The 11,767-nt window shown below is 38.1% G+C and overlaps 1 protein-coding gene across 1 annotated transcript; it reads right to left on the bottom strand.

Annotated features, from left to right (window-relative positions):
• Positions 1-2,538: 2,538 nt before the first annotated feature.
• tnfsf14 (TNF superfamily member 14) lies at positions 2,539-11,142 on the bottom strand. Its single transcript, XM_067428783.1, has 4 exons — positions 10,861-11,142; positions 6,918-6,957; positions 6,711-6,785; positions 2,539-6,245 (listed from the first exon to the last, which is right to left on the bottom strand). Exons 1-4 carry the CDS (start codon positions 11,062-11,064, stop codon positions 5,866-5,868), a joined length of 699 nt encoding a protein of 232 aa, XP_067284884.1. The 5' UTR covers positions 11,065-11,142; the 3' UTR covers positions 2,539-5,865.
• Positions 11,143-11,767: the final 625 nt, after the last annotated feature.

The following is an 11,767-nucleotide window of genomic DNA, read 5'->3' as shown; positions in this document are numbered from 1 at the left end:
CGATGCATCGAATCTTCGACTATTAGGGGTCACCCCTAAAAAAAATATATACTCACATAACGTTATTGATGGCCAACGGACCTGTTATTTAACTAAGCTTGGTTGCTGTCACCAGCATTTTATAAATAACTAGTTAAGTTGTAGGCCTACAAATTAATTTAACGTTAATATTATGCTATTCACAGCATTATTAATAGCTTTCTCATCTTTTTTAACAGGGACCAAGGAACAAATGGAGGCGTTCATACCTTTTCACTGACGTAATGATGCAATGACGTGCACTTGCTAGCCTGTTCCATTTACGTGTTCTCCGAATGCTCAAGAGGCGCCTCACCTAGCCTCTGGAGGAAGTGACTTGGAAGGATCAGTCCTTCCAAGGAAGCATCCTTGACATTGAGAAACACCTTCAGTCCCAAATCTGCGCAAGATATTATTATCTGCGCAAAATCTGCGCCATATTCGGCGGCTTCACTTTTCTTCAGCGGAAGAGAATGAAATCGCGTCCGGAAGAGAATGAAATCGCGTCCATATTTTTTTAAGGTCTGTGGTTCAGCAGAAGAAAAAATGTCATACGGTTTGTAACAACTTGGGTATGAGTAAATGTCAGAATTTTTATTTTTGGATAAAGATCCCTTTAACCTGTTAACTGTCACCCTCCTTTTTGAAAATATACATGAAAATTCACTATCCAAACTGAAATGGTTGCAATTCAGGAATGCTTTTGAATATAGACATACGCTTGGTATCCTTCTAAAGAAGACAGTCAGCAGAGTATTGCTCAAGGGAAATCACTTCAAAAAAAAATAAAGTATAAAGTTATGGAAGTTTAAATTTACTGTAAATCAAAAATACTCTACTAGATATTTAATATTTAATATATATATATATATATATATATATATATATATATATATATATATATATATATATATATATATATATATATATATATATATTACAAAATAAGTTGTACTCTAAAATGACTATCAAATCAAAGCCATATGTCTAATCAGTTTTTGTTCCAAATTTGAAGTTGATATCACAAAAATTGAAGTTCCCATGAGGTTTTGTTTAGGCGTTGTACCAAAAAATAGCCACCGGGTGTCATTTTAATGCAATTTCCTGTGTCAAAATTATATATATTATTTCCAAATATCACAAAACAATTTGTAGATATAGAACCATGAGACTCAGACCTTTCTGAAGATATGTGTTTTGTCAAGATTAGAAAAGGTTTTTATTATAAAGTAGTTAAATAAATATGAAATATGACGACGCATCTTGGGGAGGAGGCCGCTAGAATAATTTAGAGCACCGTTTCCATGGGAACGCAAGGTCCGATTTCAAAACGGGCTTCACGGGATGAATCTTGAGTTCGTAAGCTTTCGAATGATATATAGTTTGTCAACATTAGATCAGGATAAATATAGGATATAATTGTTTTAAACATGCAGTGGCAAATGGGCCCACCAGTGGGCCAGTGAACCGTAACAGGTTAAATTGGATTTCCATGTGAGCGTTTTGTTTTTATGAGCTAAAAGCAATTTTTTTTAGTCCTGAAATCAGCAACACTTCTGATCTTAATTGTTACTCTATGTGAAGTCAAATCTCTTCGCACGCTTTACTATTTATATGCATTTACATGTGATTGGGTTGACTATATAGTGGAAATTGAAAGGGCAGGCAAATCCAGTCAAAAAACTTTCAGTTTCACCCTACCAAAGCAGGAGAAAGACTAAATATGCTAATGTGAACATACACTGGACACCCACAAATAAACTATCCACAATACATACACACACATCAACACACACAAAACCTTCCCATTCAAAATCAACTCAAGGCTGACTGTGCCTGACATCAAAGCTTCAAATATCAAACTCATGCACTGACAGCTCAAAATCAACATACTCTTTTCTGAAAGTGATAATGTCATGAAATGTTGGAGTCTAAATGTGTGGGTTGGAATCTTCCACCGAGCCTGTTAAAGGAGCTTCAGCCTTTAGACAGACAGATCTGAGTCAGCGAAACAGCCGTTCTTTGTACCTGTGTTTGTGGCTAGCGTCCCCCACCCCCATTTCCTCTGCAGTTTACAAGCTCTGCTAAGAATACACAGCAGCGTGGGCGTTCACAAAGAGAAGCTTCTTAGAACAAAACCAAACGAAACGGGACCCGATTAAAACGATAAGCGCATCTGCGTGCAAAACGGACCGTGAACCGGGCGCTTCTTGAAATGTTTGCTGCAGTGGCACGTTGATGTCATCTGACATGTAAACAGGTAGCATCTCAAAAAGACAAATGACTCATCTTACCCTACAAAGTCCCTGGTGTGGAGAGATGAGTCAGAAAAACTGTACATTATGAGTTTAAAAATACATTTGCAGATAAAGCAAGATTCACAAATGAAAGTGTCAGTGTAGATGAGAAGGAAAGGTCAAACCGCACATCATTACGGATCCTCACCCAAATGACATCTCATGCTATGAGTGTTACATAACGTGGCCGTATAATGATGACTTGGAGCCGACTGAGGTTTGCCATAAGTTTATTATGAGTAGAAAATGCATTCGAAATAAACAAACATTCACATTTAATAAAGAAAAACATAATTGAAAAGTTTTGTGCCGCTGATACACAGAGAAAATAAGCATTCAAATAAATTGCATCCTCTTTCAAATAAAGGGGTCCAAAAGTTTGAGAAAATGCGTTTATTTCGCAAAATGAATATTTCTGTGGGATTCAATGTTTCTGTATCCTGACAAGCCACATCAACATTTTTAGGTTCGGAAGCTCACAATTGACAGGGCTCAATCCGAGGGGCGGGATAAATGGTTGTCTTTCAAACTCCCTCTGCACGCGATAGGATAGCGCTACACCAACCAGAGCAACGAAGGTGAAGCGGAGCTATAGTTGATAGATTAAATTTTCGGCAAAACTCTGAACACATCTTTCCTTCTTAAGAATGACTTCAGTTCCGTTCTTTTCTCAGAGAAAAACTTAACTCCAAATATTCCAGAGTTGCGGTCAAAGCCGATTTGAAAGACCACCGTTCGCCTGCTTCTGTGTTTACTAGAAGCACGCAAGTGCAACTCTGCCGGCATTATGTTAAGCCCCGCCCACCGACTCTATACACGATGCGATTGGCCCGACCAGAGTGTGGTTTTTCCAGCTCAGAAGTCTATTTCTTTACTCCACAATGTTCAATTAGAATGTCAACTTGATATTTTCAACCAACACAACCACAACTATTTATATTTTGGCAAATTGGTAGCGAATTCCTATACATTTGTGAATTTTTTGTAAATGTGCTTATGCCCTAGACTGGGTAAACCCAGCCTGATCTGCAAGCAATTTGATTTCGCCCGGCAACTCAGTCTGAAAACCTGTACATTAAATTTTACTGCTTCTGTTACACTTTTGCGGGAACCAATCACAGACTGGTTTATCCACCTGTCACGCTATTGACGGGTTTAACGTGATGGCAGATAGAGAAGCGATGGGTCGGTGCCTGTTGATCATGTCTCTTGTGGTCTGATTGGTTGAAGGACTATCCAATTACATACAGAGTCATTCAAATAATGCTTGTTGATCACGCCTCTTGTGCAGTAAAAATACAGAGCAGACTCCCCAGATCAATGTTCAATCTTAAAGTGAGCTTGGTCTGGTGATAGCCAGACAACTTTCGCCCAAATGGAGGTTAGGTTATGGGAGGGACCTTTATGCTTACTTATTTATTATTATTATTTTACAAAATTGCAATCTTGCAAAATTCCTCAGACTTCTCTCTGGTAATGGATGCAGGACTTAATTGGATAGTTCACCCAAAAATTAAAATGTTGTCATCATTTACTCGATGTTGGCAATCAGGCAGGGGGGAAATACTATGGAAGTGAATGGCTGCTGTTAATGGTTTGATTACCAACATTGAGTGAACGATGACAAAATTTTTATTTTAACTCACTGGAAGTGATTACATGCAGAAGGCTGTTAGACATAGTGACGTATTTTGAGGTAAAAAAATGTTATAAATACTGTTCGGTTTCTCGCAAAAACCCATCGTTTCGTGTCTTAAAGGAAGTGTATGTAAGATTGTGGCCAAAATTGGTACTGCAATCACCTTTAAATGACTGTAGAGCGGTGTATCCCCTCTCCCCCTCCCCCTGAATCGAGGTTGCCAGATAAGTCTGCAGGATCAGCAGGAGTGTTTGTAGCTGCAGCTGTGGTAACTAGAGCAGATCTGGCAACCCGGATGCCGAAACACTACTGACTTTGTGATTGGTCGATTATGTGGAAGGCGGAGCTTCAGGCCAAAACACGACATGTCAACATCAACATCAGTTGAGGGCTGCAAAAACAACCTTTAAATGACAATATCCTGGCCAGACTACTGTTGTCAGTGATATAAGTATTTGATATTAACATGATTTATTAATGTCTAGTGACATATCAGGGCCATTTTATGATTTATTGAAATACAATTCTTACATATTGTTCCTTTAAGATATCAATGTGTCATCACAAGCCGCAATTTGGATGTAAATAAAGTTTTAAATAAATTATTGGAGGCTGCTTCAAAATGTTTAACTTGGATGTACGTCACAAGAAACTATTTTAAAGAAGCTGTTTCATTGTGACATGAAAGTTACAAAAATATTCACATTTTCAACATGGTCTCAGACTTTTAGGCTCCACCGTATGAAAGAAATATCTTCAAATAGTTAAATATAATTTAATTAAATATTTATAAGAACAATTCAAAAAAATAGTTTTTTAAAAAGGTAATATTTAAGATCTTTAAAGCAAGGAGCAGGTATATATATATTGCAATAATATCTTACATCTCAAGCAAATTAAAGGTACAATAAAAAATAATGTTCATCTTCATAAACAATTATTAATACAGCCGTTCTCAATTTATTCAGACACCTGTTGCTGAGGAGTCAGAATACAGATGATATTTCCTAGTTACAGACATTATAAACCAAAGCCTGTATTACATTAAGAATCAGAAAACAAAAATACTAAATGTGCCACACAAACTATAACGTCCATAAAGGTCTTTTAAAATATATATTTGAGCCGCTATTAAAGTTGAGATCTGCAGAGCGGCAGGTGCTACACACTGGCAGAAACATTACAGACTTTGAAACATAAACTACATGACTTTTACTCTTATTGTTAGTCTTTTTTAATATATATATATTTTCACATTTCTAAAGATTTGTCATATACTCTGCTGGGTTGGGTCATTTTGTGTATGACCCAAGCGTAGTTTTTCTGAAAACAGCTGCTGGGTTCAAATGGGTAAATGTAACCCAATGTTAGGTAGTTTTTGCCCAACCAGTTAAAACTGTATAATATTACAACGGTCATTTTGAGAAAACGTCCTGAGGGAAAACTTCCAGAATTAAATCAAGGTTGTATTACATTGTATTCCTATTAAATTATTACTTTAGGTAAACGTCTTTAGTCTGTTCACATGTACTTCGCAGCTAGCATCTGCTTGGAACGCTAGCTTAGCGACATGCCGGTGCTAATATGAAAATTGTACCTTTCCGCTAATGGTGCAAACCATTGTGTTGGCTGACCAAGAACTATGTCAAAACAACCCATCAAATGGGTTTAAAAATGGGTATTAAAATAACCCAGCAAGTGTTCTGCCCAATATTTAACCAGCGTTGGGTTGCCTAATAACCCAGAAATTGTTGTTTTTATCCCAGCATTTTTGGTACCCTTTCATAAAGGTACAAAAATGTTACCATATTTCCTTCTAAAGTGTACATATTTGTACTTTTTAAAAGGAAACTGCCCCAGTGACAGCTTTTCTGAAAGTATTTGGTAATTATCTGACTCCATGAAAATCATCTAAACCATGAAGACGCCAAAGTAGTTCTCAGCAGCTGTGGACAACACAAGTGTACAATTTTTCACCCGGACAAAGAGAACATCATCTTTGTAGAGATGAAAAACGCCACTGAGGTAGCTGTTGTCTGTGGTCGCCGGCCTCAGGGGTGTAGAACGAAACCTAGAGGACTGGAGCAGCACAAGCTCACTCCCTGCATATCGGGGTGTAATCCAGAGCACAGCGTGGGAGCATGAGATGGTATCGTCATGGAAGTTGATCTTAGAGTAGACGGAGTAATAGCCCTCTTTCTCTATGATGAGTTTGTCCTCGCTGTGTTTGACATGGTGAAGGATGGCTTGATAATTCCACAGTATGACTCCATTAACTGGTTTCTGATTGGCTATAGAGGAGAGGACATTACATTAGCACTCAAATGTGTGACTGGCTGAATTTATGTTTCTCATGATCCCATGTATAAAGGTCTTATTATTTCTTATTCTTATGTAAAAGCTTTGCTTGTTTGATTAACTGGGTTGAATTGCAGTGGATACTGCAGTAAAACCAGCTAACAAGTGTCCACTGTCCATGTGAATGTTGGAATTCCCATATTTATATTCAGGTTATTATTATTATTATTATTATTAATATTATTATTATTATTTCAGTTCTGATAACAAATGTAAAACTGAGATGCGGTGGATATGGGCTGAATGTAAATTTCCAGAAAGTTTCCAAAAAATATATTTTTTTAAATCTCTTCAAAATAATTCCTGGAAAGTTTCCGGAAAAACTGTGTAGACATCGGTAGTGTTGATTGTCAATGATGCCAAACAAACAAACAGAAAATTTAATAAAATGAACTTACTTGCCAGTTGTGCCATTGGTTTTGATGGCTTAATTTCTCCAAGCTTGTGTTTGGAGGGTACGCGGTCTATTTTATCTATAGAAAAAGCATACATTTACCATAGATTTAAGTGCAATCTGATATTCTTAATATGCCATGTTTAACTAGAATAAAAAAAATGAAATCAGAGTAAACTTGTGACATACAGACTGTTTGAGTGATCTTTACCTTGTTTTCTCATGGCAGTCTGAGGTTCATCTGGAGGCACCTGAAAAGAGAATCACACATTTATGATTTCACTTCGAGTCTATGATTTTTCAAATGCCTTGGGTGAAAACGCCTCATAAAAAAAATACAATACTGTCTCATGGCCTGCTGCTACTGCTGCATTTATTGTGTCTAATTAGCAGCAAAGTCTTGCACTTTATTTAATGTAAAATGGCATCAGTTCATAAGCATCACCTCTATATTTTCTACATGTACATCTTGATTCCATCTGGAAAACATCTGTTGTGTAGACATCTTTTAAAAAGAAGTTTTACACACATTCGAAACCATAAACTTCCTCAAAACATCTTCCAAATGTCTATATACAGTGGGGAAAATAAGGATTTGAACACAGTGCTATTTTGGAAGTTCTCCCACTTGGAAATCATGGAGGGGCCTGAAATTGTCATCGTAGGTGCATGTCCACTGTGAGAGACACAATCTAAAAAAAAAAACAGATCCAGAAATCACAATATATGATTTTTTAACTATTTATTTGCATGATACAACTGCAAATAAGTATTTGAACACCTGTCTATCAGCTAGAATTCTGACCCTCAAAGACCTGTTAGTCTGCCTTTAAAATGTCCACCTTCACTACATATATTATCCTAAATTAGATGCACCTGTTTGAGGTTGTTAGCTGCATAAAGACACCTGTCCACCCCATACAATCAGTAAGAATCCAACTACTAACATGGCCAAGACCAAAGAGCTGTCCAAAGACACTAGAGACAAAATTGTACACCTCCACAAGGCTGGAAAGGGCTACGAGGAAATTGCCAAGCAGCTTGGTGAAAAAAGGTCCACTGCTGGAGCAATCATTAGAAAATGGAAGAAGCTAAACATGACTGTCAATCTACCTCCGACTGGGGCTCCATGCAAGATCTCACCTTTTGGGGTCTCAATGATCCTAAGAAAGGTGAGAAATCAGCCCAGAACTACACAGGAGGAGCTGGTAAATGGTTACTGTTGCTAATACACTAAGAAGTCATGGTTTAAAATCATGAATGGCACGGAAGTTTTCCCTGCTTAAACCAGCACATGTCCAGGTCCGTCTTAAGTTTGCCAATGACCATTTGGATGATCCAGAGGAGTCATGGGAGAAAGTCATGTGGTCAGATGAGAAAAAAAAATTGAACGTTTTAGTCATAATTCCACTAAACGTGTTTGGAGGAAGAAGAATGATGAGTACCATCCCAAGAACACTATCCCTACTGTGAAGCATGGGGGTGGTAGCATCATGCTTTGGGAGTGTTTTTCTGAACATGGGACAGGGCGACTGCACTGTATTCAGGAGAGGATGACCGGGGCCATGTATTGCGAGATTTTGGGGAACAACCTCCTTCCCTCAGTTAGAGCATTGAAGATGGGTCGAGGCTGGGTCTTCCAGCATGACAATGACCCGAAGCACACAGCCAGGATAACCAAGGAGTGGCTCTGTAAGAAGCATATCAAGGTTCTGGCGTGGCCTAGCCAGTCTCCAGACCTAAACCCAATAGAGAATCTTTGGAGGGAGCTCAAACTCTGTGTTTCTCAGCGACAGGCCAGAAACCTGACTGATCTAGAGAAGATCTGTGTGGAGGAGTGGGCCAAAATCCCTCCTGCAGTGTGTGCAAACCTGGTGAAAAACTACAGAAAAACGTTTGACCTCTGTAATTGCAAACAATGGCTACTGTACCAAATATTAACATTGATTTTCTCAGGTTTTCAAATACTTATCTGTAGCTGTATCATACAAATAAGTTAAAAAATCATACATTGTGATTTCTGTATTTTTTTATTTATTTTTTTATCACAGTGGACATGCTCCTACGATGACAATTTCAGATCCCTCCATGATTTCCAAGTGGGAGGACTTGCAAAATAGCAGGGTGTTCAAATACTTATTTTCGTCACTGTAACATCTGAAAAGAAACGTTTTAAAAGGGTTAGTTCACCCAAAAATGAAATTTCTTTCATTAATGACTCACCCCAATGTCGTTCCACACCCGTAAGACCTCCGTTCATCCTCGGAACACAGTTTAAGATATTTTAGATTTAGTCCGAGGCCTTTCTGTCCTTTGAATGTAAGTGTATGCCCACTTGCTGTCCACGTCCAGAAAGTAAACATCATCAAAGTAGTCCATATGTGACATCAGTTGGTTAGTTAGACTCTTTTGAAGCGTCAACAATGCATTTTGGTCCAAAAATAACAAAAAATAAAATAAAAATTTCAGCATTGCCTTCTCTGACACGTTCCTCAAACAAAAATTCAAAAGGTCATGAATCAGAACGAGCTCTATTTCATGTCACAATGATTCAGAACGCATTTCAAACTGGCAAATTGCTGAAATCACGTGACATGGCGATACAAATCACGAATCAATCTGCTGATTCACGACTGTTTGATTCTTTATTTGAGGTTTGAAAGCAAACAAGAGAACAAACAAGGAAGAGAAGACAATGCTAAATAAAGTCATATTTTTTGTTATTTTTGGACCAAAATGTATTGTCGACGCTTCTAAAGAGTCTAACTAACCAACTGATGTCACATATGGACTACTTTGATGATGTTTTCATTACCTTCTGGACGTGGACAGCAAGTGGGCATACACTTACATTCGAAGGACAGAAAGCCCTCGGACTAAATCTAAAATATCTTAAACTGTGTTCCGAGGATGAACGGAGGTCTTACGGGTGTGGAACGACATTGGGGTGAGCCATTAATGAAAGAAATTTCATTTTTGGGTGAACTAACCTTTATACGATATGTAGCACGAGTACATCTCGGAGACGTCCATCTGCTAGAAGTATTGTTTGTATTAAGCATTAAAGTCTTCACAAAATGAAACTACTTCTAAATTCATGTACTAGATCTTATTGTGAATGATTTATCATATTTTCATAGAAAAAAAAGTACCCCAATTTTTTAGTTTATCATAAATGTCGTAACTAAACCCCTTTCCAAGCTTGCGTTCATCTGCCTCCACTTTTGAGAGCAACATTCACATTTCAAAATCCAATCAGCCGATGCACATAAGCAAGTCCCCGTCCTACAGATTTGATTATTTTCCGACAAAACTTGGACGATATAGAAGAAAAGATTGGTCACTTTTTTAGGTTTGTACAGCTTTTTTAAACGATTTCACGTTACTTTTTTACTAAATAAAATGCTGAACAGGGACTTTTGTGAAGATAACCCTTCTGAGACTCAAATGAGTCAATAAATCATTTTCGCTATTCTTCTCATCAACCGAACTGACTTGTAACGTTCTATATAGCGTTCGCTCGGTTGTAAGGAATTGTACAATAAATAATATGCATAAAAAACAGTGATGTAGGCCAACGTTATCAAGCGCAGCTAATGTGTAAACCAAAAATGTGTGTTACTTCAATTTAGTTATCAATGAACTAAAAGACTCCTTTTTCCCTAGTTCCTCCAGCTAACTCATTTGTGTCACACTACCACATTAGATAAGATCAGATAACCCTGCTGCATGTTGGTTAAGACACATTTCTCATAACTGTGTTTGGGTCAACTAACCACAGCATGCTATGTGGTTTGAGCACCAGCAGCTCTGTCCAGCTGCATTTCTGCAAACTTCATGTGAGGAAGAAAGGAGCCTGACAGAAACCTTGCAATCTACACACAGTGCGTAGTCATGCACTGACAATGTTTCTATTGTTGTATTATCAGCATGACAATATGAGTGAAAAGTTGGTAACACTTTATTTCAATGGTCCACTTTTTAAAATTCTACTGACTTTAAGTAACTACATGTCAACTTTTTCTAATAACCCAAACCCTAACCTAACAGTCTACTAATACTCAAGAGAGTTATTTGATATGTACCATAGTTCCAAAGATACTATTCAAGACTAAATGAAACGCTAAATAAATGCTGGACTGGATGGTACTTACAGGCTGTTCTTTGGTTGAGTACAGACGGTAGATGAAGCAAGCCTCCACGGTCATCCCAAATAAAGCCAGACTGACTAGGATCACCAGCAGGGTCTGGATCCACTTCTGCCGGTTTCTATAGACGGGTTTGGGTGGCAGCGGAGGGGGTCTCGTTGGACTGTCCACCACAAACACTGAAGGGTACGAAATTTTACCTTGAGCCATGTGCACACCGTCTCTGGCCACGTTATAGATGACAACTGCTCATCTAGAGAAGTGTGACAAGACCCACTGCAACACAGAGAGAGCGAGACCCACAGTAAGAGTGAGATAACCATCACTTATAACCTCAGGTGGGCGTACGGTGCATGTGAGCTCACTCCAGCGAGGGCCAAAAAAAACCTGTCAAACCATTCTTATCAAATCTGGACTTAACCTGTAATGTTGTTTCAAGTGACAGTAAAAGCGAAAACTACACACTACCAAAAAAACTACAAAAAATAAAAAGTGCAACATTTAAGTCTAATTTGGTTTCAAAACGAGTTTAAAAATCTTCAACGGTAAAAGCTGAATTTTTTTTCTTCTCTTTTTTTGTCTTTCAGACTGACATATTCCGTTTGGGTCTGAGTAGGTTGGAAGTGGAATCTACATACATGGGATAAAGCAAAGACATGTGGGACAAAAGCCTACACAAGAAGACACGCATTTTCACGGCCATGCAACTGGCCCACCTATTCACACCCTCCTCTCTCCTGTGCATCAGCTCTCAGCCACAGCTTCCCGTCCTACACACGGCACACACACTTCTTCAGTGTTTAACCCTTACGCTGGGTTGAAAACCTTGTTTCACCTTTGATGTCTCTGGTCAAAAATGGCTGGCCTTTTAAAAAATGCTTGTAAATTGCTCGCTATTCTATGTTATCATCAA

This window comes from Pseudorasbora parva, chromosome 2, assembly GCF_024679245.1.
Source record: "Pseudorasbora parva isolate DD20220531a chromosome 2, ASM2467924v1, whole genome shotgun sequence".
Classification (NCBI taxonomy): Eukaryota; Metazoa; Chordata; class Actinopteri; order Cypriniformes; family Gobionidae; genus Pseudorasbora; species Pseudorasbora parva.
The sequence above is the reverse complement of the archived record's forward strand: the minus strand, read 5'-3'. Positions and strand labels throughout refer to the sequence as shown.

Coding starts and splice junctions, on each gene's coding strand:
- tnfsf14 (XM_067428783.1), bottom strand. CDS start 11,064: ATGGCTCAAGGTAAAATTTCGTACCCTTCAGTGTTTGTGGTGGACAGT. Junction 6,786..6,917: donor GACTGCCATGAGAAAACAAG/GTAAAGATCACT, acceptor CTTTTTCTATAG/ATAAAATAGACCGCGTACCC. Junction 6,246..6,710: donor ACCAATGGCACAACTGGCAA/GTAAGTTCATTT, acceptor TCTCCTCTATAG/CCAATCAGAAACCAGTTAAT.